This window comes from Ursus maritimus, unplaced genomic scaffold (genome assembly GCF_017311325.1).
Source record: "Ursus maritimus isolate PB19 unplaced genomic scaffold, ASM1731132v1 scaffold_11, whole genome shotgun sequence".
Taxonomy (NCBI): Eukaryota; Metazoa; Chordata; class Mammalia; order Carnivora; family Ursidae; genus Ursus; species Ursus maritimus.
This window is the reverse complement of record NW_024423453.1, coordinates 41,978,251-42,002,024: the sequence shown is the minus strand read 5'-3', so window position 1 is coordinate 42,002,024 and position 23,774 is coordinate 41,978,251. Positions and strand designations below refer to the sequence as shown.

Here is a 23,774-nt window from a genome sequence, read left to right as displayed (position 1 = left end):
GAAAAAAAGACCCATACAAAAAAGACTGACCTACCAATATAGGATTTCTAAATGATGATGAGCTAGCAGGGGAGAAGTTCTGAGTTTAGGGTCCTACTGTAACTCCTCCGGCCGAAGCAAACCCACTGGACAGCTTTAAATAAGCTATGTCCTCCTGTTGATTACACAGCCCCTCATTTCCTTATTTAGATGATCCTATTTGAGGAAAAACAGAACCCTGGGATCTCAAAGCAGAGCCTTCCTTTTAACCTGCACCAAAAGTGCTCCCCATGGGACAGGGGTGTTCTCTACGTTGTTGTCTACTTGGCCATTCTGAGAATCACCAAAACTATGAACCCAAGGACAGGGCAGCTCTCCTGCCAATTCTGGGGAATGGAAAGTCAATGATGCCTCACCAACAATTAAGACTCCCAAATAAAAGTATACTTTGTTACCAATTCTTTCTCTGAATATGAATGATATGAATATGATATGAATATGAAATGAATATGATATGAGGCATACGTGCAAGTACATATATAATATATGTACTTATATGTGTATATATATATACCATATACATACGCATACATACATATATACCAGAACAATCTTGCTAACCAGTGGATAATAGCAAACCCTACATTATAAATGTCACGGACCATAGAATATATGTTGCCTACCAAAGTTCTTAGAAACTCAAACTGATGCACCAGGTAGTTTCTGGTACACGGGGCACACATTTTCAAAGACAAAATTCATAGAAATGAACACTAAAATTCACGCTACCCTAACTTGCCAGGCATCCAGGAAGAGCCAGCACCCAATCAACTATTAAAAGTACAAAACATGATTTAACTGAGCTTCTGCAAATCAGTAACAATGGAACAAGGGACACAAGACTTAAAATACTCTGTGAATGTTTATATTAGATTGTTGTGCCCATTTAACTTGTTTACTATCTCCAGAATGCCAAGAAAAATTATTCCCAAGGAAACTCAGAATGGTTCATGGTTGCCACTTAATTTACTCCAAAATAATACAGCCTTAACTAGCGATTGCAGATTGAGAACCAGTTACTGTTTCAATCTCTTCATAATGAAAGTAAAGGCTCTTTGTCTTTGCATTGCAATGATACAATCACAAGTCAATGCTGTAAGAATGATGATGCAGGTTAATCAAATATATCATAATAAACATTTTAAAACATTCCACCTTACCTGAGGTCTCAGATTTATCTGTAGCTACATAAATAATAGAAAGATGATCTAACAAATCTTGTGTGTTTTCTTCAAATTCTTTTGAGGAGTTTTCCATGGTTACAATTATGCTCATTTGTAGCCGCAAAACATCGTCAGATTCCATATAACAACTCTGAGATTGGAGGGATGGAAAAAAAGGGAAAAGCTCAAAAAAAAAAAAAAAATCATGCTAACTTTGTGATTGCAAATCTTAGAAAAAGACAAGCACTATGTATGGCAAGGGCATGTATATTTCTGAAAGCAGAATGTGTCATTTTATTTTTGATTTCCAAGCCAAGAGGCTGGAAAGGAAGGATAAAAACACTGAATCTTTTATTTTACCTTTAATTGCTGACACACTTTATTATGTAAACTGCATTCCAGCTGCACTTGCAAGAGGCTAGTATTAGTGGTTTCTGCCTAAAAGAAGGGAAAAGGGGGGAAAATACTTAGAAGAGGCAAGAAGTTCATCTTGTATTCGAAGGAAATGATCTATCATTTATTCAGGACATTCATTCATTCATTCATGTAATACATACTTGAGTATCTGCTAAATGCTGGGTTCTAGTAGCTGGAAATAAACATGAGTAAGACGGGAAGATCTGTCAGTGAGCTTACATTCTAACGGAAATCATAAGCTCTCCCTTGGGCAACATGAAATTCCTATTATGGCAGTAAGGAGATAAATATGTTCTAAATATACAGAGGAACACTGCAGTTTGGCATTTCTTATACTTTTTGAACAGTCTGTTTCAACACAGGAGTCTTTCATTTCAAAGTAGGTTCACCTAGTAATAGCTAATTAACTGTTCTTATGTCTGCCCTCCATTAGTAGAATGACGTTAGAAGTGGTGACAAAACACTCAAGAGAGGTCTAAAATTCCACCGGCCATCATTATCATTCTTAATATGTGAAAGAGCTATGGATGGAAGAGACCAAAGTAAATGAAGAGAATGCAGGATTTCGTCAAGTTCAAAGATCTTAACAGCCACATGGGCTGATAACTGGCATATCGTTAGGAGGAGGAAACGCAAACCCCAATCCAGGAACACAGCCATTTGGGGGGGAGGATGGGGGCTGCCGACAGTGAAGGCGCAGGGAAGTCGGGTAGGGAGGCACGTAAACCCAAACAACCTAAGCTGGGGGAGTCCCTTTTTTGTTCAGTTTGATGTGTCTGGCATAGTGATTATAAAATTAAAAAAGGCACTCGACTTGGCAGCCACAGTCAGGACACCAGGGAATCTCAGTACGGTAAGAAGGCATTCCCCAAACCCTTGGCTGACTTAATTGTGGGTAAGCATTTATCCACTCCAGGAAGACTTAGTATTGAATAGAACTGCACCACAGTGGTGTTGAATTTGTTAGATTTAAGAATTACCTAAGTACATTACGTTAAAAACATTTTTAACTACTGCTATTGTCATTCAGCAATTAAAGTACCAAAATTGGAATAAAATACAATGCATTTTAAAATGCAGTAAAGATTGTTTAGAAGTTTAATCAAGCTTGTAAATGGGACCAAATATTAACCAAAAACTCTTTTAAAAAGTAATTGCTAGATCTGCCAGACTTAAACAGAACAATACCATTTGTAAACTGAACCTAAAATCTTAAGGAAGAACTAAGAACTAGATTTCTGAATTTATCTTTCTGTTAAGGAGTCCCACCATCAAAGACATTAAAAAAAAATTTTTTTTTTTAGAAAAGCCCACTACTCTCTGAAATTGCTTTAACCAAAGTTAATAAATGACCTCCTTATACCCCAATCCAATAGACACTTTTCGTTTTGCCCAACTCTTCTGCCAATTTAACCCCATTATCCCTTTGTGCTTCTCTTGGCTCTCCTCCTTCCTCTTTGGCTCCTCCTTTGTGGCTCTTCCCCCTCTCCTCTCAAGATGTTAGAGTTATTCTGTCTTTTGCCCTCTTCACTCTCTCTCTCTAGGGAAGAGACACTGAAGCTGCCTACGCTTCTGTCTCCAGCTCAGACCTCTCCACATACCCATGTCCAGCTGATGGGCGGGCAGCCTCCTGAGTGCTCACACTCACCCAGACAGCTACCCTTGCTGTGCGTGTCGTCCTGGCGCCATTATTCATACAGTTATTCATGAGAGAAACCTGCAAACCAACTTCACTCCACCCCACCTCCTCAATTACCCTTCTCAAACAAACCCATAACCAAGTTATACTGACCCCATCTCCTTAGTACCCTTGAATCCATTCACTTCTCTTCCTTCCTAATACCCTGGAGATCAGAGGTCAGCAAACTATGCCCATGAGCCAAATCCAGCCCACTGCCTGTGTTTTTAAATAAAGTTTTATTGGAACCCAGCTATGTTCATTCCTTTGTGTATTGTCTATGGCTACTTTCATGCTACAGCTACAGAGATGAGTACTTAAACCACGGAGATCACATGGCCTGCAAAGCCAAAATTTACTCTTTAGGACTTTACAGAAAAGTTGAGGGATGCTTGTCCTCGTGGGAGGGAGGAGGAGGGGGAGAGAGGCTATTCCCCCTTCTCTCCCCCCACACCGTGTCCACCTCTGCCCTCTCCATTCCAGTCTCCACCTTGCAACAAGAGTTTACAAATATGCAAATCAGGTGACACCAGTATCTGCTCAAAACCATTCAAAGACCACATCCTTCACTACAGCTTCAAAACTCAGGCATCTGCCTAGTCTCTACCTCCTTATTTATGCTCCAGCCTCACTGGTCTACTTTCTGCTCTGCTCTGACTGTATGTATTCTTCTGCTGTGAATTCACAACCCCAAATCCTCTATCTAGCTAAACCTTCGTGTCCAGCTTAAACATCCCCTTCACCTTGGTTTTCCCTGACAGCTGGGGTAACTGCCCATTACTTACACCCACAGCACATTTCCCTGACCTTCCTTAACATTCCTCATTATAATATAACAACCTGTTCAAGGTCTGTCTTCCCCAGAAGACTGTAAGCCCCTTGTTTGATGCTTTTACCACAATGCCTACCACTTAATGCAATATGCAATTAGTGAGTGAAGAGAAGCGAGCACACACCATAGATTCTTGCTTGAAAAAGGCAAGCTTGAAACCGGCAAGAAACTAAAAATAACAAACAATGGCTATAAAAAAAAAAAAAAAAGAATATACCAAAACCTGTCACTTGACCTGTACTTTTCTAACCTAAAACTTAAAAAAAAAAAGTTTAAAGAAAAACCCATATCAACACATTTTCAACATACGGATTTATAACAGTTATGATTTTTGAAAATTTACAGCAATTCAACTATAGGCCTTAACCTCACAAGGTAATTCTCTTACCTGAAATATTTCTTTAAATGTTGAAATGTTATAAGTTCAAAATTGTGATTTTTGAACACAATTAAACAATCCAATTTGCACAGTGATCTGATGTAATATAAAGCCCAGTATTTTGTCATTCTTGGTAAGTTTCTAGATGAATTTATAATTTACCATTTTAAGTAAAATTCCTCTCTGGAAGCATAACAAAAATAAACTATATTGTTTCATTTGTTGTAGAACATTTCAGAGTCCCACAAGGGGGAGTCCCAGCACCTCCAAACCGTCCCTGAAGCAGGCCAATTTTTCTCAAAGAGCAATCTGAACGTTCATGTCCTTATCAAAAGAACAAAACTATTGTGATCTTGACTTAAGAAAGTGAACTATAACCAAAACATGGGGCAACCACACACACACACACACACACACACACACACACACACACACGGATTAAATTCTCTCTGAAAGGGCCCCAGCTGAGCACGTTTGTTACGACGGTGGGACATCCCCTCATCCAAGAGTGTGCCTGGGCAGGATATAAAAGGAAAACGGAAACCTACTTCTCTACTTTTCAAACCCCCCAAACCACTTTAACAAATTAGTTCGTAAATTTTACAACTAGAAAATAAAATAATTTCTTGGTAGTTTCCACATGAAGTATATGGTATTATTCCCTTGTAGAAGCTGGGGGGAAATGTGGTTTGGTGGGGTTAAATGACTTATCAAAGGTCCTAAGTTTAGCTAGTGGAAACCAGAATAAAAAATAGCACGTCTTTTAACACAGGTCAGTACTTTTTTCTAAGTAAATCAGAACAGACCAAGTCTACTTCTCCTTAATTTAAAAGCTGGAAAGTTCTTCGCCATGGAAACACGTATTAGAAAACGCTACCAGGAGATAATGCAATCGTCCAGAAAAACGGCAGCGTTAAAAACCCCCTTTTGTAACGGCTTATATTCCCATGGTTTTGTGTTATGACTCTAGTTAACTGGATCTAAGAGAGAAGAAATCACCTAGTTCTCTTCTTGCTAAGAAACTGGTCTTTGTGCAGCAGGCCTGGGCAGAGTGTGATTTGGGGGGATAGTGTTCAAGTAAAGAGGAAAGGAAATGACTGACTTCAAGTCCTACCATCTTAGAGGACTTCCACTAACAAGAATAAACCAATATCCTAACAAAAGTATATGAGACTCTGTAATATATTGATCCAGACAGAATGATCAAGAGCCTTGAAATTAGGGCATCTGCAGTAATGACCACCAGAGAAACCTTGCATTTAAGGTATATTTAAGGAATATATAAAACAATTATAGATAAATTCTAATATTAGGTCTTCCTTTTCTCCCCTTCCACAATTTTGGATGCTAACTTTTAAAGGTTCTTTTCCAGGTAAATGTCTTAATGCCAGCACGTGTGTCAGTAGGAACCCAGATTTTGTATAAGCCATGAGACCATTCCAGACAGTGGCCCACACATACTGTGCTAGGGACAATAGGGTCTATACAGCAAATGAGTTTGCATAAAACAGGCACTTTCTTGGGTCCCTTCCACACAACAGCCATGCTCTATAACCAAACTCCTAATTTAGTGTTTCCTGCACAACAGACGGGCTCAGCGGAGTTATTAGTCAGCACTGTGGGGTTGCTTTCACCCTTCAACAGCAACTGGGCTTCAGCCCTCCCCATAACCACTGCCCTGCTAATCCTCAGATACTTAACCACCGAAACAAAATTCACCTACGTTGCCAGACCCCTCGCTACAATATCTGTAAAAACCCAGGAAATGGCTGAAATTCATTTTTCTGTTTTAAGGGAAGAGGGTTTAAAGCACATGTATTGCATTTTCTCTTATTCACATCTTTTTTAGAAAAGGCTTTGCCATTAATTCGAGATGAAACCCCAGCCACAAAACCTTAGGGCCACCCCCTACCCTGCCTAAGACTCAGTTTCCTCTTCGATAAAACAGAATTAGTGAGTTCACAGCCACATTATGAGTCCTAAATGAGATACGCAGGACACAGAGTAGACCTTCCGAAGGGGGTGTTATTGTTTTTAGTTGTTCATTCACAATTAATGCACTTAACAAATAACTTAAATGCTTTGGGGAAGCATTTTTCCTACATCAAAGTTGTAAGAGAGGAAACTCCTCTTCCACACTCCTTTGGTTTCTAAGAGAAGAGGGTTGTTGTTATTGTTGTTGTTTCTTAAACACTTCAAATTCTTTCTGTCTTGTTTCACATTTGGTTCAGAACCCACAAAAAGAGAGAAGAGCCATTTGTTGCCCACAACCTTCCACCCTCCTGAATTGTGCCAGAAACCCTGAAAGACAGACAAAAAGCAATGTAGAGAACAAGTTAACACTTAGACACGTGACTTTTCGTTGGACCAAGCGACAGTGGCTTATATTGTGCAACACTCTGGCTTTGGCACTCGGGGAGCTGGCTTTTAACTGTTACAAGCTGGGCGGGCAGTTCAGGAGAGCCTTGTGGGATTTTCACCTTGGTAGGTCATGTAGCATATGGTGGCTTTATCCAAAGGCAAGCAGCTATTTTTAGACAACTGGATGCTGCTGGGCCTTAAGTAAATGGCAAGTGGGTCCTGAAGGCCTGGCTCAGGCCTTGACCCTGGGCCCAGGCTCGGCAAAAGTTCAGGATTTGTGATGCAGGCGGTGGTAGCTTGACCTTGAGCAATGTGGGCATAGCTTTTACCTAAACAGGCATAACCACAGCAAAAAATCAACCATGGCTATGGAAGAAAGGCTGATGCGGTGGGAAACAGTATGGTGGTTCCTCAAAAAATATCATACATGGAATTACTGAACGATCCAGTAATTCTACTTCTAGGTATATACCCAAAAGTGATAGGAGGGATTCGAACAGATATTTGTACACCCAAATCCATAGCAGCATTATACACAGTAGTCAAAAGTACAAACAACCCGAAATCCATCCATGATCGAATGAATAAACAAAACATGGTGTATTCATACAATGGAATGTTATTCGGTCCTAAAAGAGAAGGAAGTTCTGACACATATACTACAACACGGATGGACCCTGAAAACATTATAACAGAGTAAAATACACGAGACACAAAAGGACAAATATTCTGTGATTCCACTTATATGAGGGGGCCCCAGAATAGTCAAATTCATAGAGACAGAAAACAGAATAATGGTCATGGGAGACTGAGAGGAGAGGTTAATGGGGTGTTGTTACGTAGTGGGTAGAAGTTTCAGTTGGGGAAGATGAGAAAGTTCTAGAATGGATGGTGGTAATGATTGCATGACAGTGTGAATGTACTTCATGCCACTCAACTGCACACTTAAAACGGTAGCTTATGGTGTATATGCTTCCCCACTAGAAAAGGAAAGGGGAGAAGGAAAAAGGAAAAGGAAAAGATGTCCTGGTCAAGGCTCCCCTCACAATAGAGAGAGCTTCCGGAGCTGGACCATCTGCTTTTATAGTCAGATCTCGAAGAAACGCTTGGGTCCAGTTCCATGCAGACAGTACAGACAGGTTGCTCTGAATTCTGTTCCTTTTTTATGCATTATCTTCATGGCGGAGAGCTGGAACTATGAAAGAGTCTAGCTTAAATTCATGTGGGCTGGTCCACAGACTCAGAAGTTCCTCCCCAACTCACTAGCTCTAGATTTATTAATCATCTAAATGCTAACCGCTGCTTTAGATGCTCAAGATCCAAAATGACAGATACCCAGAGAGATGGCAGATTCTGCAGATAAAGCAGCAATAAGCCTGTAAGATAGAAGATACGCTCTCAGCTCGGGTTGAGGCAGAGAAGCAATTCGACGGAATTACTGCATGCAGAAAGAAAACAAACACTAAGGTCTGTCCTTGGAACAATCCAGTTCACCCTGGACATCAGAGGTGTTAGAAGGTTAGGGAAACATGGTTTAGTCTTCCTCTCAGAGCAAGATGAACTGAAAACAGAACAAAAAAGACAGACTGACGAAGCAGGAGGAAGAGAGGGCTCCCCTTAACAGAAAGACTAACCTCTTAGAGAACTAGACAAAACTTGAATGAGAAAACAAGACCTCAAAGGTCCAGCTCAACAGACAAACAGAGAGATGGAGATAGCCTGGTAGCTAACTGAAATGAGGGAGACAGATCTTTGTGCTCCCTGGAGCTTTAAAAAAATGGAATAAAAGAAGAAAAGCGAGACCTCTGCAGACAGGAATTGTTCCCTCCGAAGGAACCAGGCTTCCATTACAGGAGTTATGGAGAAACACACTTCTAAAGCCAGGTGCAGAATCCACAGCCACTGAGGATTGAGACACCTAATCCCCAGGACTACTACCTAAGACCTGGACAGGTTCAGGGGTGCAGGGGACAGGCAGATCAGAGCAGAATGTTCCGAGCATGTAAGGTAGAGACACAGTTACTCCCCGTGCCCTGGGGGAACATGTTTGAGAAGTTTATAGAAGCAGGACTCAGTCTAAGAGAAGGCACAGCAAGAAGCGGAAACCCATTAAAGGGGAACCAGGCAAGACTCTCGAGACAGACTGAGCCCAGGCCCGATTTAGATGTTGGTATGATAGGAAAGCATCTCCTGTGGAAGACTCAACACAGGGAAGAGAAGATTTGTTTGAACAACAGATGCTTTCAGCAGACCCAGAACTTACTGATTTTAATCTCTTTTCCTTTAGGAGAACTCACAAGAAAATATCTAGAGGAACATCTAGAAGGGGGAATATATATATATATATATAATCCCCATCAAAAAGAATAAGAAAAGAAAAAAAAGGACTGAACCAATTCCCAAAAACAGTAGCAGCTTTACAGGTGTTAGAGAAAGAAAAAGACCAACAAAAGAAGCTGGTTAAATGGCTAGACACTCAACTGAGCCGTTCTGGGAGGAAGAGGGGCCAGGAGAAGCCAAGCACATCCTGGAGGCATAGCCCACAACTGCAGAGAAAGAAGGGCACACTCACAACCTGAAGGGAACAGTGAGTGGCTCACGGCCAACGTGCTATCCCCACCAGGCCCTAAGCTTCCCAAATGTCAACAGCAGCTCCCCTCCAAGAATCTGCTGAGAACAATGCTTCACTTGAAACAGGCGGGCTAAAAGGGAAAAGCCTTCTCTAAGAAGTAGGTTCCAGAAGGCTAAGTGAGTCTACCACAGGGAGCCATGGAAACCAGGGTGTGCACAGATCCCAGTGCCCCTGCCCAGGCACTGCAGCCGCTCCAGCCTCAACACGGTGTCCACACCATTCAGCACAGACATGCCAGAAATAAGGGCTCCGTTGCAGGAAGGAGAACAAAGACACACCCATGACCGGCGGCCACCACTGCCAAGTGCTCCCTCGGAGGGAAGACCAGAGCGCCTCAGGGGCTACCTCCTGAGAGGAGCTGGTCTGTTCAAGGGGTGCTTCCCCAAGCCCCCCGAGGTCCCAAGGCAGCCTCCTGATAGGCAATCTCTCCCCGCTGAATTTAACTGCAAAGGTCTTAGAATCAAAACAACTGGCATAAACTAAAGCCAAAACCGAGGTGATGCTCTCCATCCTCCATCCCTCTTTTTTGGCAAAAATCAAGTGCTGGGAATAATGCTGCCTAGGATTAGTCCCTTGAGGGCTGGGATGGGAAGCGTGTTTTCCAAATCTAGTGGATAAAGGCTGATATCTGATATTCTTGTGTGTCTTAAGATTCTAGACTCAAGTGAGAATCAAGAGAAATTTGATACTTTTTTAAGATTTTTTTTTTTAAAGTAATCTCTACACCCAACGTGGGCCTCGAACTCACAACCCCAAGAATAAGAGTTTCATTCTCTACCGACTGAGCCAGCCAGGCACCCCGAGTGGCTTTATATTAAGCCAATGTAACTTGGGGAAGCCTCACGCATTCTCGCGAGAGCGAGCCCCAAGCAGTAGCTGCTGAAGACTCCCCAGCTCACACAGGCATGGACAACCTCTCGGGCTAAGACCAAAAAAATAAGAAACTGGGGAGGGCTTCAAATTCTTTTAATGTTAACTCACAAGCCAAGATAATTTGATATGGGACTATAGCCTTGAACTTTCACATCTTGCCAGAGGACTGAATCTCTGAATTTAAAAATTCTCCAAGAGTTTCACAATAGGAGGTTTATAGTCAAAAAAAAATTTTTTTTAAGTGATGAATACGTTTTAGTTAGGTGCCAGGTACTAGTTCTAAGCACTTTACAAGCATGAATTTAGTCAACAGCTACAGCAATGCTACGAAATAGTGCTATGATTATTTATTTTATAGATAAACTGAGACACAAAGAGGTTAGGTAAGTTGGCCAAGGTCACTCAGAGGTAACCGAGATTTTTACCCAGGTGGTGTGGTTTTAGAATTCACCTTCTTATTCACGACACTATATATATCTATGATGGGGCACACTTACATGGCTGGTATTTTTTTTATTGGAGTATCTTAACTCTGTTATTTGATCCCACTGCAAAAACTCTGATCAGTTGTATTGGATATCATACTTGAAAAGAATTCGGAATGGGAAACAGATGAGGACATGAACTTTCAACCTTGACTGCAGTGTGCCTTTGGAACAGATTATTAATGAACTATTCTAATCTATCTCAGAGCCTTCTAGGGGCAAACTCAACAATGCTCCCCAACAGTCTGAGAAGGATCAAAGAATTGGGGGTTTGGTTCCAGTGGGAGAAGGAACAGACTAAGGACAGGGGGAGCATGGTTGCCAGGAATCTGCTGATCTCCTTGCCAGAGGAAGGAGGAACCCGATCTTGATAACAGGTAAGCCCAAGCGTCACAGGTACAAAAACTGAGGAGTGTTACAAGGAAAGGACTCTCTTTCCCTAAATTCACCTGTCTTTTTGCCCCACGTCTTCCTCTCCCCTTGGAGATAGAGGCAGTTGCCTGACAGAAGGTAACAGACCATGATACTGTGCTGTAGACAGGGTGGAGAAGGGTAGGGGCTCACGGAGCAGCTGGTTTCTTTCCTCTCTACTCTCGAGAAGGGTGTCTGTCCTTCAGACTCAAACCCCCCTTCTGACGGGCCATCCCATGATCTACCCAAGGGGACAGACAGTTAGTAACCAGCTCTCTGACCTCAGCTGATACACAAGAATGTGGCTTATCAGCAATATGACGGTGGCATTTTCGTTCCCTGACTCCTCATTCTTTTTTTTTTTTTTTTTTTTTTTAAGTATTATCCACACCCGGCACGGAGCCCAATGCGGGGCTTGAACTCACGACCCTGAGAGCAAGACCTGAGCTGAAATCAAAAGTCAGACAAAACTTACTGAGCCACTCAGGCACCACCCCTAACTCCTATTTCTTATATGTCCACTAGTTTAGAACTTGGCCAGGAATACAGGCGTTATTTATTGGGCATCTTCAAATACCCCAATAAAATTTTCTAGAATATTCTAACGAATGAATGTTTGAAAGAAGTTAAAAAAGATTCATGTCTCATAAGTTCATAAATAGTTGAGATTATAGTTTCTTCCTTTGAAGATCATTTATTCAATTATCAAGCATTTATTTACCGCATGTTATATGGCCAGACTGTGCTGGGTAATAAGAAAACAAATACTGGCTAAGACAGGATTCCTGCTCTTGAGGAGCTTATAATCTTGGCAAAAGGAAAATACACATTTAAAAACAAAAGCTTTTGCATACTGTATTTACTATACAGTAAATATATAAAAGCCCTCTTGGGCTTTTCCATAAAGAGCTAGTCAATTCTCATGGGAGGCAGAAAAGAAACAAGGTAAGCACTGAGTTAAAGGATGGACCAGGAAACTGCTCTCCAAGAACACTGTTCTCTCCTGCCAAGAGAACAGAGATTTTAGAGAAGCAACAGGGGGAAGAAAGATGGGGGGGAACGGGATGGACTCCCTGCTCTGTTGAACAGAAGGAAGAGACACCCACCCCCACACATCTAGGCCATTTGTCTCTCCAGTCTTTCCCATGCTTCTTTTCTTCCTTCCACTCACCAGCCCCCTTTTCTCCACTTCCCACGGTCCCATCCCCTTGAATCATCCTCATTGGAATGAGATGAAAAAGAGAAAATTAAGCAATTTCTTTGCTTTTTTTCAATTCCTTTCTTTTAAAAGCCATATTCATTCATGCAAATGTTCCTCCCTCTGCTTCCTATATGTACTATTTTCTATAGCACTGTATTCATTATTGATATACTAGTAGCCTTTGTCCTTCTCTTAATGTCCAGTATTAACTTAAAAAATGCACATATCACTTATGAAGATTCTTTTTTCAAAAAATAAAAACAAATTAAAAAATAAAAGCCATATTCAGAGAGGCAGGTATGCCGAAAAAATTAGGTAATGGCACATATCTTTACCTAACACACAGTAATACTTTCCAGAGTCTGACACTATCATTTTTATGTGTAAAAAAAAAAACAAAAACAAAAACTTTTATCATGCACAGAAACGGTATTAAATACATTATTGATTACACACGGATTTGTAGGAATTCTCAGCTATCACATTCAGAAAATCTGTTTCTTTCATTTAATTAATTACGGAAGCCCATCAAGGAAATAGGACAGCTAGAGAGGTCAAAGAACTTTCCCCGTTCTCTATCTTCCATCTCCAAATCCTAGACCAGACTCTTGCAGCTTATTTGTTAGTGAGAAATGTGCCCCCTTTCTCTTCTGTTGAACTGTGATTGAAGAAACTTTCCTTGGTTCCCTCCCTATACGGATTTTACAGCTTCCCTTTCAGATCGCCACCCTAAATTGACAGGGATCAGCACCTCAGGAGGCAAGAAGCAGGAAAGCAACCCGGAGCACCTTCCCCCAGCCTGGCAGGCACAGGGCTCCAGGCAGCCCTTGCCTGACACCTGTCCCGGGCAGGCAGGCACAAGGGCCTGACATCACCACTCCAAAAGCAAGGGCTGTGCCAATCTGAAAAGGTTAGGAACTCCTGGTCTGAAGTGCATTAGATATCACACAGCACACCCAGAGAGAATCTCTCCTTCACACCATCCAGCCACGCTAGACTGTGGTGGGGGAGGGGAACCCTCATCATATGCAGGCACACATAGAAAATACACTAAGAGCAGATGACAAAGTGTTAGTCCTGGTTCTCGCTGCCAAGTGTGACCCTAGTCTTGGGACTTACGTCTAATTTTTCACTCCTCTGGTTTGCCACGTTATCTTATGATTACATTGTAATTGTTTATAACCACGATCTCACTTTTTGATAATTTGGTAATATGATACCATGTTAGGACACACAGACACACCTTTACTTGGTGAGACTGTGTGTCATGGGCTTTCCTCTCACTTCAACACTTCTCTGGGTTGTCCGCTTTGACTTATCATTTTATTTTTTAACAATAAACATTATTTTACAATGATACTAATTAACAGTAACTTAAATTCTTGTAAGTCTCTGAGACAAGCCTATTGCGACAGTGAGACTCTATGCCAGACTCTGAGACAATGCCAGTTTCAAATATTGTTTGAATTATGCCCAAATAAACCACTGAAACACTCCTCAAGTCTCAATGGTTTAGAACCAAAATAGCACTGTAAAAAACTTCAAAAATAAAAACTTTCACTTTTCACAAGCCTAATACAACTGTATTTTGTATATTGCATCCCACCATACATTTTACAGTTACAATCATCAAGTATAGTCTAGCTTATATTCTACTATTCACTTGTCAGATTAAGCATCATAATTATAACTTGGAAGAACTACTTAATAGTCTACCATACTGATGTAATCAAATTCATTAAATCCCTTTCCTACTGCTGAGCCTTTAAGCTGTTTCTATTGTTTTAGTGCCATTATAAAAATGTGACCAAAAAAACCCAACACATTTTATTTGCTATTTGTTCTTTGTGGACCATGAATTTCTAAATCAAAAGATATGAAAGTCATCACGACACTTTCTATATATGGAGAAAATCTGACAGCAGACTGAGCTGCACTACCGCTCCCAGCTCTGCTCTCAGCCTCCACCAAGTAACTTAAACTCCGAGTCTCATCTACAATTTCTAAAATAAGAATATTACCACCTGCCCTGGTAGTAAATCTAGTGAAGGTCAACGTGGCTGATGTGAAAAGGTGAGGTCATACAAATCTTACATAGAACAATAGGTAGATAAGCTATTTGCGGATGTCAACTCAGATGCCCACTGACTCACCTATCTATTAAAAAGTCCAGGGGCCCTCAGTGTACTAAACACTAAAGTGATGTTGAGATGATAAAAATGAAAAGGAAACAGGCCCTGTCCGAGACAGCTTCATGGCAGAGCACAGGAGGGAGACGACACAGGACCCCAAATGTTCGAGCAGGGGCCTGAACCAAGTGCCAGGGGGCCCAGAGCATGGACTCACCTGGGACCCTGGGAAAGCTGCAGAGATGATAGCTGAACTGGGTCTCAAAGGATGGAATGAGAAGGATCGTGAGAGTTAGAGGGGGGTGAAAGCTTATGAAAGTAAGGCAGTATGTAAGAAGGGATGGCCTGTTCTGACAGCGAGTGGTTTTGGAGGCCAGAGTGGAGAAGAGAGGGGTGGGACATCTGAGGCCAGAGAGGAAGCTGGAGCAGGTCCAAGAGCCTCCTACACCAAGCTCCGGGACCCAGCTAATACGGAAACTGGGGAAGCAGTGAGCGGCGGTGTTCTGGAGGACGTCAGAGCAGCAGTGTGACACATGGATTGCAGCAGAGAATGACTAGAATAAGCCAAGGGCCAAAAAATGACAAGACTACAACAAAAGTGGAGGAACCTCAAACTCTCACTCGGACCCATTCTAATAGTGACTTCTCATCCGCTAGGAACCCTCACTTCATAAAAGGCAAAACAAATGAAAAAGGGCCAGATGAAAAGGTTTAAAAAGTAAAAAGCAATCTCAAGTCCACATGTTCCCCTACTTTCTTCCTAAGAGCAGGGGCCTGATGTAATCAAATGTGCAGCAGACAGACAGAAACCTATACCCTCCTCCCCACCGAACTCAGCGGCCACACAACACACAGGGCCAGCAAGAATCTAGATAGAAGATGAATCACACACACACACTTCTGTTTCCAAAAGAAGAGAGTGAGCCATTTCACTGATTCAACTGAGCAGGAAAAATGCAGAAGTCAGATACCAACGGGTAAAAGACATAAACAAAAGGACCAAAATGAGCCCATACTGCAAAAAAATGAGATCACAATTGTCCACTGACACCCTAGTTTATTCCATGAGATAGACACATTCTTTGTTATTCCAAGAAACAAACTGTATCTTAAACCTAGGATATTTATATTAAAAGGGCAGAAGCAGGGGTGCCCAGGTGGCACAGTTGGTTAAGTGTCCAATTCTTGGTTTCAGCTCAGGTCATGATCTCAGAGTCGTGAGATCGAGCCCCACATTGGGCTCTGCACTCTGCATGGAGTCTGCTTGTGGATTCTCTCTCTGTCTCTCCCCCTCTGCCTCTTCCCATTGCACTGTCTCGCCCTCTCTAAAATAAATAAATCTTCAAAAAAAAAAAAAAGGGCAGAAACAGTTATGATCTATATGTCATTACACATGTGAACACTGTTTTTCCCCTACTAGTAGAGAGAAAATCAAATAAAATGGACTATAATCTGTTTGACCACTTGTCCTAAATATATGCTCTTTTAGTAAAGGAGGATAAAATACCAAATAATGCCCTTTTCAGAGTGCTTTAATAAAGTTATACTCTGGAGGTTAAGCTCCTCCGTACTTGATGCTTTACAGACGCTCATTTAATGCTTCCAACAAAAGGCAGTGTGGCTCAGTGGAATACCCCAGGCTCGGAAAAACACAGACAGAGGTTTATATTGGCTTTCTGATCTCATACAATAATTAATTTTTCATCCTGCTTGTATCCCTACAATAAATCCATAATTTCTGAGCATTACTTAAACCTGACTTTTGTCACAGCTATCTGAATCGTATTTATTTATTTACTTACTTACTTGCCTACTTCTTTATTTGTACGCTCCATGTCCAGCGTGGAGCCTAATGTGGGGCTTGAACTCAGCACCATGAGACCTGAGCTGAAATCAAGGGTCGGACACTTAACCCACTGAGCCACCCAGCTGCCCCTGCTATCTGAATCTTTTAATAGTTTCAGGAGAAGAACACCAGCTGCTGCCACAGTATATTCACATGAGGTATGTGCAGTAAGCTGCAAGGGTACATGAGCTCAGGTGCTCTGATTGCAGAGCAGTTCTAGCGGCTACCTCAGGAAGCAATGTTAAGGAAGTGTGAGGAAAGAGCAGTGACAACCCCCTGTATCTGAAAAACTCAATACAGCTAGCTGATCCCCAGTGCAAAGAGCGCCCCTGTCTTCCATTAACATTCACTTCTTCAGATACATATAAAAAGTTTATAAGAATGTGGAGAAAAGGGAACCCTAGTGCACTGTTGGTGGGAATGTAAACTGGTGCAGCCCCTCTGGAAACAATACAATCATTCCCCAAAATATTAAAAATAGAACTACCCGACAATCCAGCAATTCCACTTCTGGGTATTTATCCAAAGGAAAGGAAAACACTAACTTGGAAAAATATTTGTACTTTCATGTTCACTGCAGCATTTTATTTTAAGTTGGCTCTATGCCCAGTGTGGAGCCCAACACAGGGCTTGAACTCATGACCCTGAGGTCAAGACCTGAGTGGAGATCAAGAGTTGGACACTTAAGCGACTGAGCCACCCAGGCGCCCACAGCATTTTTTTTATAATGGCCAAGACAGGGAAACAACCTAAGTGTTCATCAATGGATGAATGGATAAGAAAATATGGTACATATATACAATGGAATATTATGCAGTCATAAAAAAGAAGGGAATCCTGCCATTTGCAACGAAATGGATGGGCCCTGAGAGCATTATACTAAGTGAAATAAGACAGAAGTAAACAAATATAATATAATATCACTTATATGTGGACTCTAGGGGGAAAAAAACACACACACACCAACTGTGTGTGTTACACAACTGAACTCAGAGAGAACCGATTCGTGATTGCCAGAGGTGGGAAATGTAGGGGGAGCAGAATGGGTGAAAGTGGTCAGAAGGTATGAACTCCCAGCTATAAAAGAAACAAGTCCTGGAGACGTAATGCACAGCATGGAAGGAAAAATAGTTTATACTCATGTGACTTAACCTGAAGGTTCCAGAATGCTCCCTGCATAGCCCTAATCCTCCTTTAATGACCTATTTATATACCTTTTTCTAGCAACCTCTCTAAAGCCTCCTTGAAACTATGTACATTTTTGTACTTTATAATCTTATTTGGTAAGAATTTCCCTGTTCATCCTGGATGTATAAGATTGACTTTCATGCAGTCATGCCAATGCCCATTAATTGTGCACCTACGATGAGTTCATGAACAAAGATCTCTGCCCTGCGGAGTTGAGGTTCTGAGTGAGCGACAGACATAAGCAGCTTTCATGATTCGTACTCAGCTTCCCAAGCTCTCTAGCCACCCTGGTGACCAAAACCTCGTTCTGCTTCCTTACGTCTGAGTTACAGTGGAGCCAACTGCATCCAGTGTTTCGGGACATACACGTCACAATGCTGTACAAAGGTGCACATCTGTCTCCTGATTGTTGCTGACTTAATGTCTCACGATGGCATGGTGGTGCCTTCCGTGATCATTCTGACAGCTCCAAGTTCTTCCACATTTTGAAGCAGTAGTTTACGGCCATGTTAAAAATGCCATTTCATTTATGTCTCCTCCACACAGCACCTGGCCCACATTTGCAGATCCACGCTCATAGCTTCACAAAATACTCCCGCTGTTTTCCCTTCTCTGATCAGCATCTCTAAAGCTTGGAAAAATCAAGTGGCATCTGCACGTTCTGGAGCCTTCGCCTTTTAGACACTTCAGATTCTGGAATCCGTGGGTGAATCCTTGGGTGCCTGTCTTTGTCTCCTGTTACCTATGTTTAAGCCAGGTAACTTTTTTAATACGCAGTTAAACTGAAATCCAACTCTATTCAGGCCCAGATGTCACATAAACCTGAACTTACGTGTAAGCGGCTGTACATTTTACTTACACAAAAAAAATCTAAAAATTATTGGGCCCTATGACTGTTTGAATGAGAATTCTTTTAAATGGTTATTATCACTTTCGTCTCAGTTTTCTTACGATTCAATGCACTCACAGAAAGCAGATGTATTTCTTCTCTCAACTTCAAATTTGATTCCGAAACACAATAAACTTATCTCTCTTCCTGTGGAGCTAAGGAGCTAAGCGAAAGCAAAGCTGATGGCATCTTAATTCCTGCCTAAACCTTCTTACTCTCCGGCACTCCAGCAGATCTACCTTCCAGCTCTACGCTGAACCAGAGGTGATTTTATGAGTACCTTCCAAACCCTCTATTCCCTTTTAAAGGAAGCTGAGCTCAACCACGCACCCAGATGATGGGTTCTGGACCAAAAAACAGAAAGAAGGAACCTTAAGACAGAGAGAATATCAAAATGAAGACATTTCTTTCCAAGGAAGGTGAGCTGGCAATTTTATACCCACTTAAAACACAACACAGACACATACATGTATGCAGTTTCAGTGCAGAAATATTATAGTCAGAATTTTTTCTGAGGAATGCCATAAGGATTTCTTTAATGTTGCAGGGTTTTTTGTTTTTAGATATAGTGAGCCTTGAAAAATAGTTTCCTTTTTTCTGAATCATGGTAAAAGTGGAAGATTTTGCCTTTTCAGAGATATTTTTTGATATTCAGATCTTCAAAATACTGGTTTCTAACAAAAGATCACCAAAATACTGGTTTCTAACAAAAGATCACCAAATTTATCTACAAACTCTTGAAATGTTGCACATATTATCCGATCACCAGTGTGGTCCAAATTGCATTTGGGGGACAGAGACTTTTGAAAGGGCCAGAGTAGATACTGGTGGGTCCGGTACAGGGCTACCAGAGTGGCCTGGGAGAGAGATGATGACAGCCCGGATGCAGGAAAGGCCAGCGGGCGTCATGGTCAGCAGACAAGATCTGCCAGGTACAGCACATAGCGTGTAGGCTCTCTTCATATCAAGGTCTGCAGCAGAGCTCATAGAGAGGCCTGCATGGTCATCGCCTCTCTCTTAATTCCCCGTACCCTTCCTTCGATTAACCCCGATTAACTAAGATAACTGAACACCTGTCTCTGTTTCAGTACTTTTATCACCACAAATATGGCATCCGGCATTCAAAGCTTCTAGTCTCAGTAACCAGAAAAACCTGGCCATTCTCAGCTGCCCCCTTTGCTGAAGGACGGCCCTGAGATAAGGCTAAAAATGTTCAGCAGGAAAAAGCCATGCTATCAGCGTATGCAAGTTACACTTACTCCAGCCCTTTCAACCCCTTACAAAAACACAAGTCAGATCGTGCCATTCTTATGCTTAAAACCTTTCAATACAACCTCACTGGTTTCAGGATTTAAACCAAATCCGATTTTGGAAACCTTAAGAAATCTTCCTTAAAATCTGGGGAAGAGGGGCTATTCAATTCTATAAAAATAACTCTAAAAATTCCCAAGAACTATCTAAAATGATGACAAACCTCCCAGACATTACAGTACAGGTAAATTAGTTTTGCTGGTCTTCCCACTGCAATGTAAGCTCTGGAAATGCTAAACCAGGGCATGCCTGCAGAAGAGGCTCAATGAGACTACTGAGTGAAGGAAAGCCCCAGGTACTGCTGTGACCCAGACATAGTTCTAAGCAATGTGCTTTATTCACTAATCAGAAAGAAAGCGTAGGTAAGGTGGCAAAGTTCATCATACATTGGTTCAATAGTTTTCTCAATTTCCAAAGCTCTTCATAATCACCAGGAAATAAGTCAAAGGGGAAAACTGATCAAACACAATATGCTATTAATGAAACGCATATTGAAAGAACATTAAGGTGTCATTACACTTGACCCCTGAACAGCACAGGTTGAATGGTATAGGTCCATTTATATGCAAATTATTTATCAATAGAGTACGGTACTGTAAATGGATTTTCTCTTCCTTATGATTTTAATAACTTTTTCTCTAGCTGACTTCATTGTAAGAATACAGTATAGAATACCTACAACACAGAATACGTGTTAATCAACTATTTATGTTATCTGCAAGGCTTCTGGTTAACAGCAGGCTATTAGCAGTTAAGTTTCGGGGGAGTCAAAAGTTATACACAGATTTTGAACTGCATAGGGGTGGGCGCCCTGTGCAAGGGTCGACTGGATACACATTCTAAAACATCGAAAATGTTTCTTTCCACTAACCCACACTCAGAAAGACTGGAAGCAGGGAGAGGGGAAGACAGTAAGACATTCCTGAAAAAAATATCATTACTGGTGACCACAGAGGTTCTGTCTTCCTGAAAAGCAACCTGGCAAGAATTAACAAGCTCTATAAAATGGTTCATACTCTTTAACTACAGAATCTCTCTTGACAAAACACATCCCAAGGAAACAGGTAATCCAAAAAGGAAATAAAGAAACTTATAAAACATGTACATGGCCTAACGGTAATAATAATGAAAAACTGGAAACATTTCAAATGATCAGAAACAAGATTAAACTAACCATGAGAAAGCAACACCGCAGACACTATGGCCTTTCACAAGAAGTACGTGGATTCCACTGACGCTTCACATACGTACACTACACTTCTATACACATCAGGATTTTTCCAAAAAAGCAGAAAAGTGTAAAATCCCAATTCTGAAACCTGGTGAGTTTAACATCTCTAACAATCCTATATAAAAAGGGCTGCAAAAGATACATCAATTTAAAGGACTACAAAGTTTGGTGCTTGCCAGAATTCAAAACAAATCTATTAGAATTACCTGTGTTTGTGAAAGCTGAATGCTCTGGACCTGTGGAAGCAGAAAGTAGGCATTTGGCAGCTGCTCGGCAGATCCTTCTGTAGAGACTCTTCGAGTGCCAATTCCAGATACCTTCCAAAAAAAAAAAAAAAAAGAGCCTTGACCTTTAAGACCCTATTAATCTAATTATTATATATATTTTTGTCTACAAAAGAAAGCAACAAAAGTTGCTGTATTTAAGCTGAATGTTCCTCACTGTAGCAAATCTTCTCAGAAATAAGCAACTTTTCCGATATGGGACCAAGTGTTTAATGGAAACCAGTAAGGAATAACCACAAAAATGATAGATCTTGGCTCGATGCCACATCCTATTAAAGATGCCACAGATACCACTGAAGATAAAGATTCCTAGCTACTTTGTGAACAATAACAAAAAGATTCTTCACACTCCATCCCTGGTGTCTTGATATGAAGAGTGAGCTCCCTGAGAATCGGCCCCCAAGCATGAAATCCATGTGTCCTGATCAGAAATATTCCCGAGCCCAGGAGGGAAGGGGGCAGAAGCACCAGGGACTGCCTCTATAGCTCCTCCCTCTGGACTGTTCATGAGGTCAGAGCCGAGCTCTGAAAGCCCACTCTATTTTATAATAGAACTATAATATGGTAGACTTCTTTGTTTTGTTCCAATGCCTTTCAGAGATCCACAGTGAGACTTACAGCTCTGTGCTCTGAGCCCAAGACAGCCAACTGTGTATGGCATGGAGGCAAAAGAAGGGGGAAAGCTGGTGAGTTTACATCACTAACAATCTTACATTGTAATGACATAAACCAGGCGGCAACATTTCCAAAAGTCTTTATAAAATACCCAAATCCCACTGTTAAATCAGGAACCAAATCAAGGGACCAGAGGGAAAAGTTACTTACATGATAGGGAAGGACTCCATACGAGGAGGTATTAATAAATAAAGAACTTTCAATGCTTCCTTCTTCAGTAGGTAAGAAAATAATTCTGAAGGATGTTTTCCCCATTGCTGGAATTACCTGAAAGGAAGGTACCAAATTAGCCATTTGGAATGGACCTCTGTAAAAAAAATGTCTTTCAGAGACTTCCTTTCTGACAATTTCCATTAACAAATGTCTGCATATTCTGTACCCTTGATTCAGAAGTATCACGAATCCCTGAGAATCACCAAATGGATCAAAATCCAACAGTTGAAGAGAACGTATCAAAGAACACACCCCAGGCTTATGGCAAGGCAGCTGCAAGTCCTTTCACTTCGGACTGGGAATCCCTCACGTTCTTCCTTTTCCCTCCTCTTCTGCACCCATGTGTTCAACAGCCTTTATCAAACACGGTTCTAACTCGACTCAAGTAAAAGGAGCCACCGATGTACAAACCTGCCGATACCTAATGTAAGTGAGGCGCTGCGTTTACATGGACAGACTATCATCAACAAAAAATGGGCTCCCTCGTGCACCATCTCCTTGGTCCCAAATTTAAGAGGAAAGAAGTGCATCCGGTAGACGTAAGTAAGCCAAATAAACAAAAAAATAAAACCCATTAGCAACCAGGATCTTCACCGAAAGTTAAAGACCGCTGAAACCTAAACTACCAGAAGACCAGGGTTCCGAGCTCTCTGTTACGGTGCAAATTACCTTTATAAGGAGCCGTTCACTACCTCCTATTCCCACATTTAGAAAGGAGTCCTATTCTAGCAGGTTTGCCAGGCAAGGCAATCACGACTCTAAAACTTGTATTAATTACTAAATGGTTCAGCATTTGTAGTCATTTCAAGATACATAATACTAAGTTTCCTTAACCATGAAAAAGTCCTATTAGATATACATTATACCTTGTTTAGACTCTAAACTTTTTTTTCCCATGGAGATATCAAGAGCCGCCAAAATTATGGACAACTGAAAAACTAAATGCTAAAGCAAACACGCAGAAGGAAAGAGTTTGGGTAGCAGAAAAAGGGGAGACAGGGAGCAGAAAGTAAAAACTTCAGGCCAAAGAAAGCAAGAACACCTGGCAGCCTGCCACAGCATAGTTTCCAAGAGTACATCAACACTTACCCTGCAATGAACAGGAGGCACATGAAAATGTCTAGCAGCTGTAAACACTGAATTCACCACGACCTCACTATCCCTACTAGGGTTATACGCATAGAGAATCTTTGCGGTAGGGTGACCCAGGAACCTAGGATGGGAACAAGGAGAAAAAAACCAATGGATTGTGTGGTCATTAATATGGCCATCCACCCACCCATATATATGTATATACTTTAAACCCAGAAAGCTGTTGATGTTCATTAAAGCTAAAAGCAACAATGATTAAATCCTGCTATTACTAAAACATTTAATTCACAAGTCAAAAACTTTTAAAAGAATCCTTTCTTTTACAAGACACTTATGCCAACCAATGGTAACACCTCACTGACTTGGACGTTAGAAGAATTCAACCTGCAGAGGCCATTAAATGCGTGCAAATACAGAGTAGGAATGAGGACCTCGCCTGATGGGG

At 41.4% G+C, this 23,774-nt stretch overlaps 1 protein-coding gene across 6 annotated transcripts in view; it reads right to left on the bottom strand.

The window, feature by feature from the left end:
- The window catches only part of TMEM131L (transmembrane 131 like), a 155,350-nt gene that overhangs the window by 49,376 nt on the left and 82,200 nt on the right, over positions 1-23,774 (bottom strand). For 4 of the 6 annotated variants that reach the window (XM_040626369.1, XM_040626370.1, XM_040626373.1 and 1 more), the window contains 5 exons: positions 23,327-23,450; positions 22,175-22,291; positions 21,272-21,382; positions 1,563-1,640; positions 1,200-1,353 (listed from right to left, as the gene is read on the bottom strand). In XM_040626369.1, the coding sequence (XP_040482303.1) occupies positions 1,200-1,353; positions 1,563-1,640; positions 21,272-21,382; positions 22,175-22,291; positions 23,327-23,450 (584 nt within the window). The remainder of the gene's footprint in view (positions 1-1,199; positions 1,354-1,562; positions 1,641-21,271; positions 21,383-22,174; positions 22,292-23,326; positions 23,451-23,774) is intronic. The other 2 variants (XM_040626371.1, XM_040626374.1) reach the window with 2 other exon arrangements.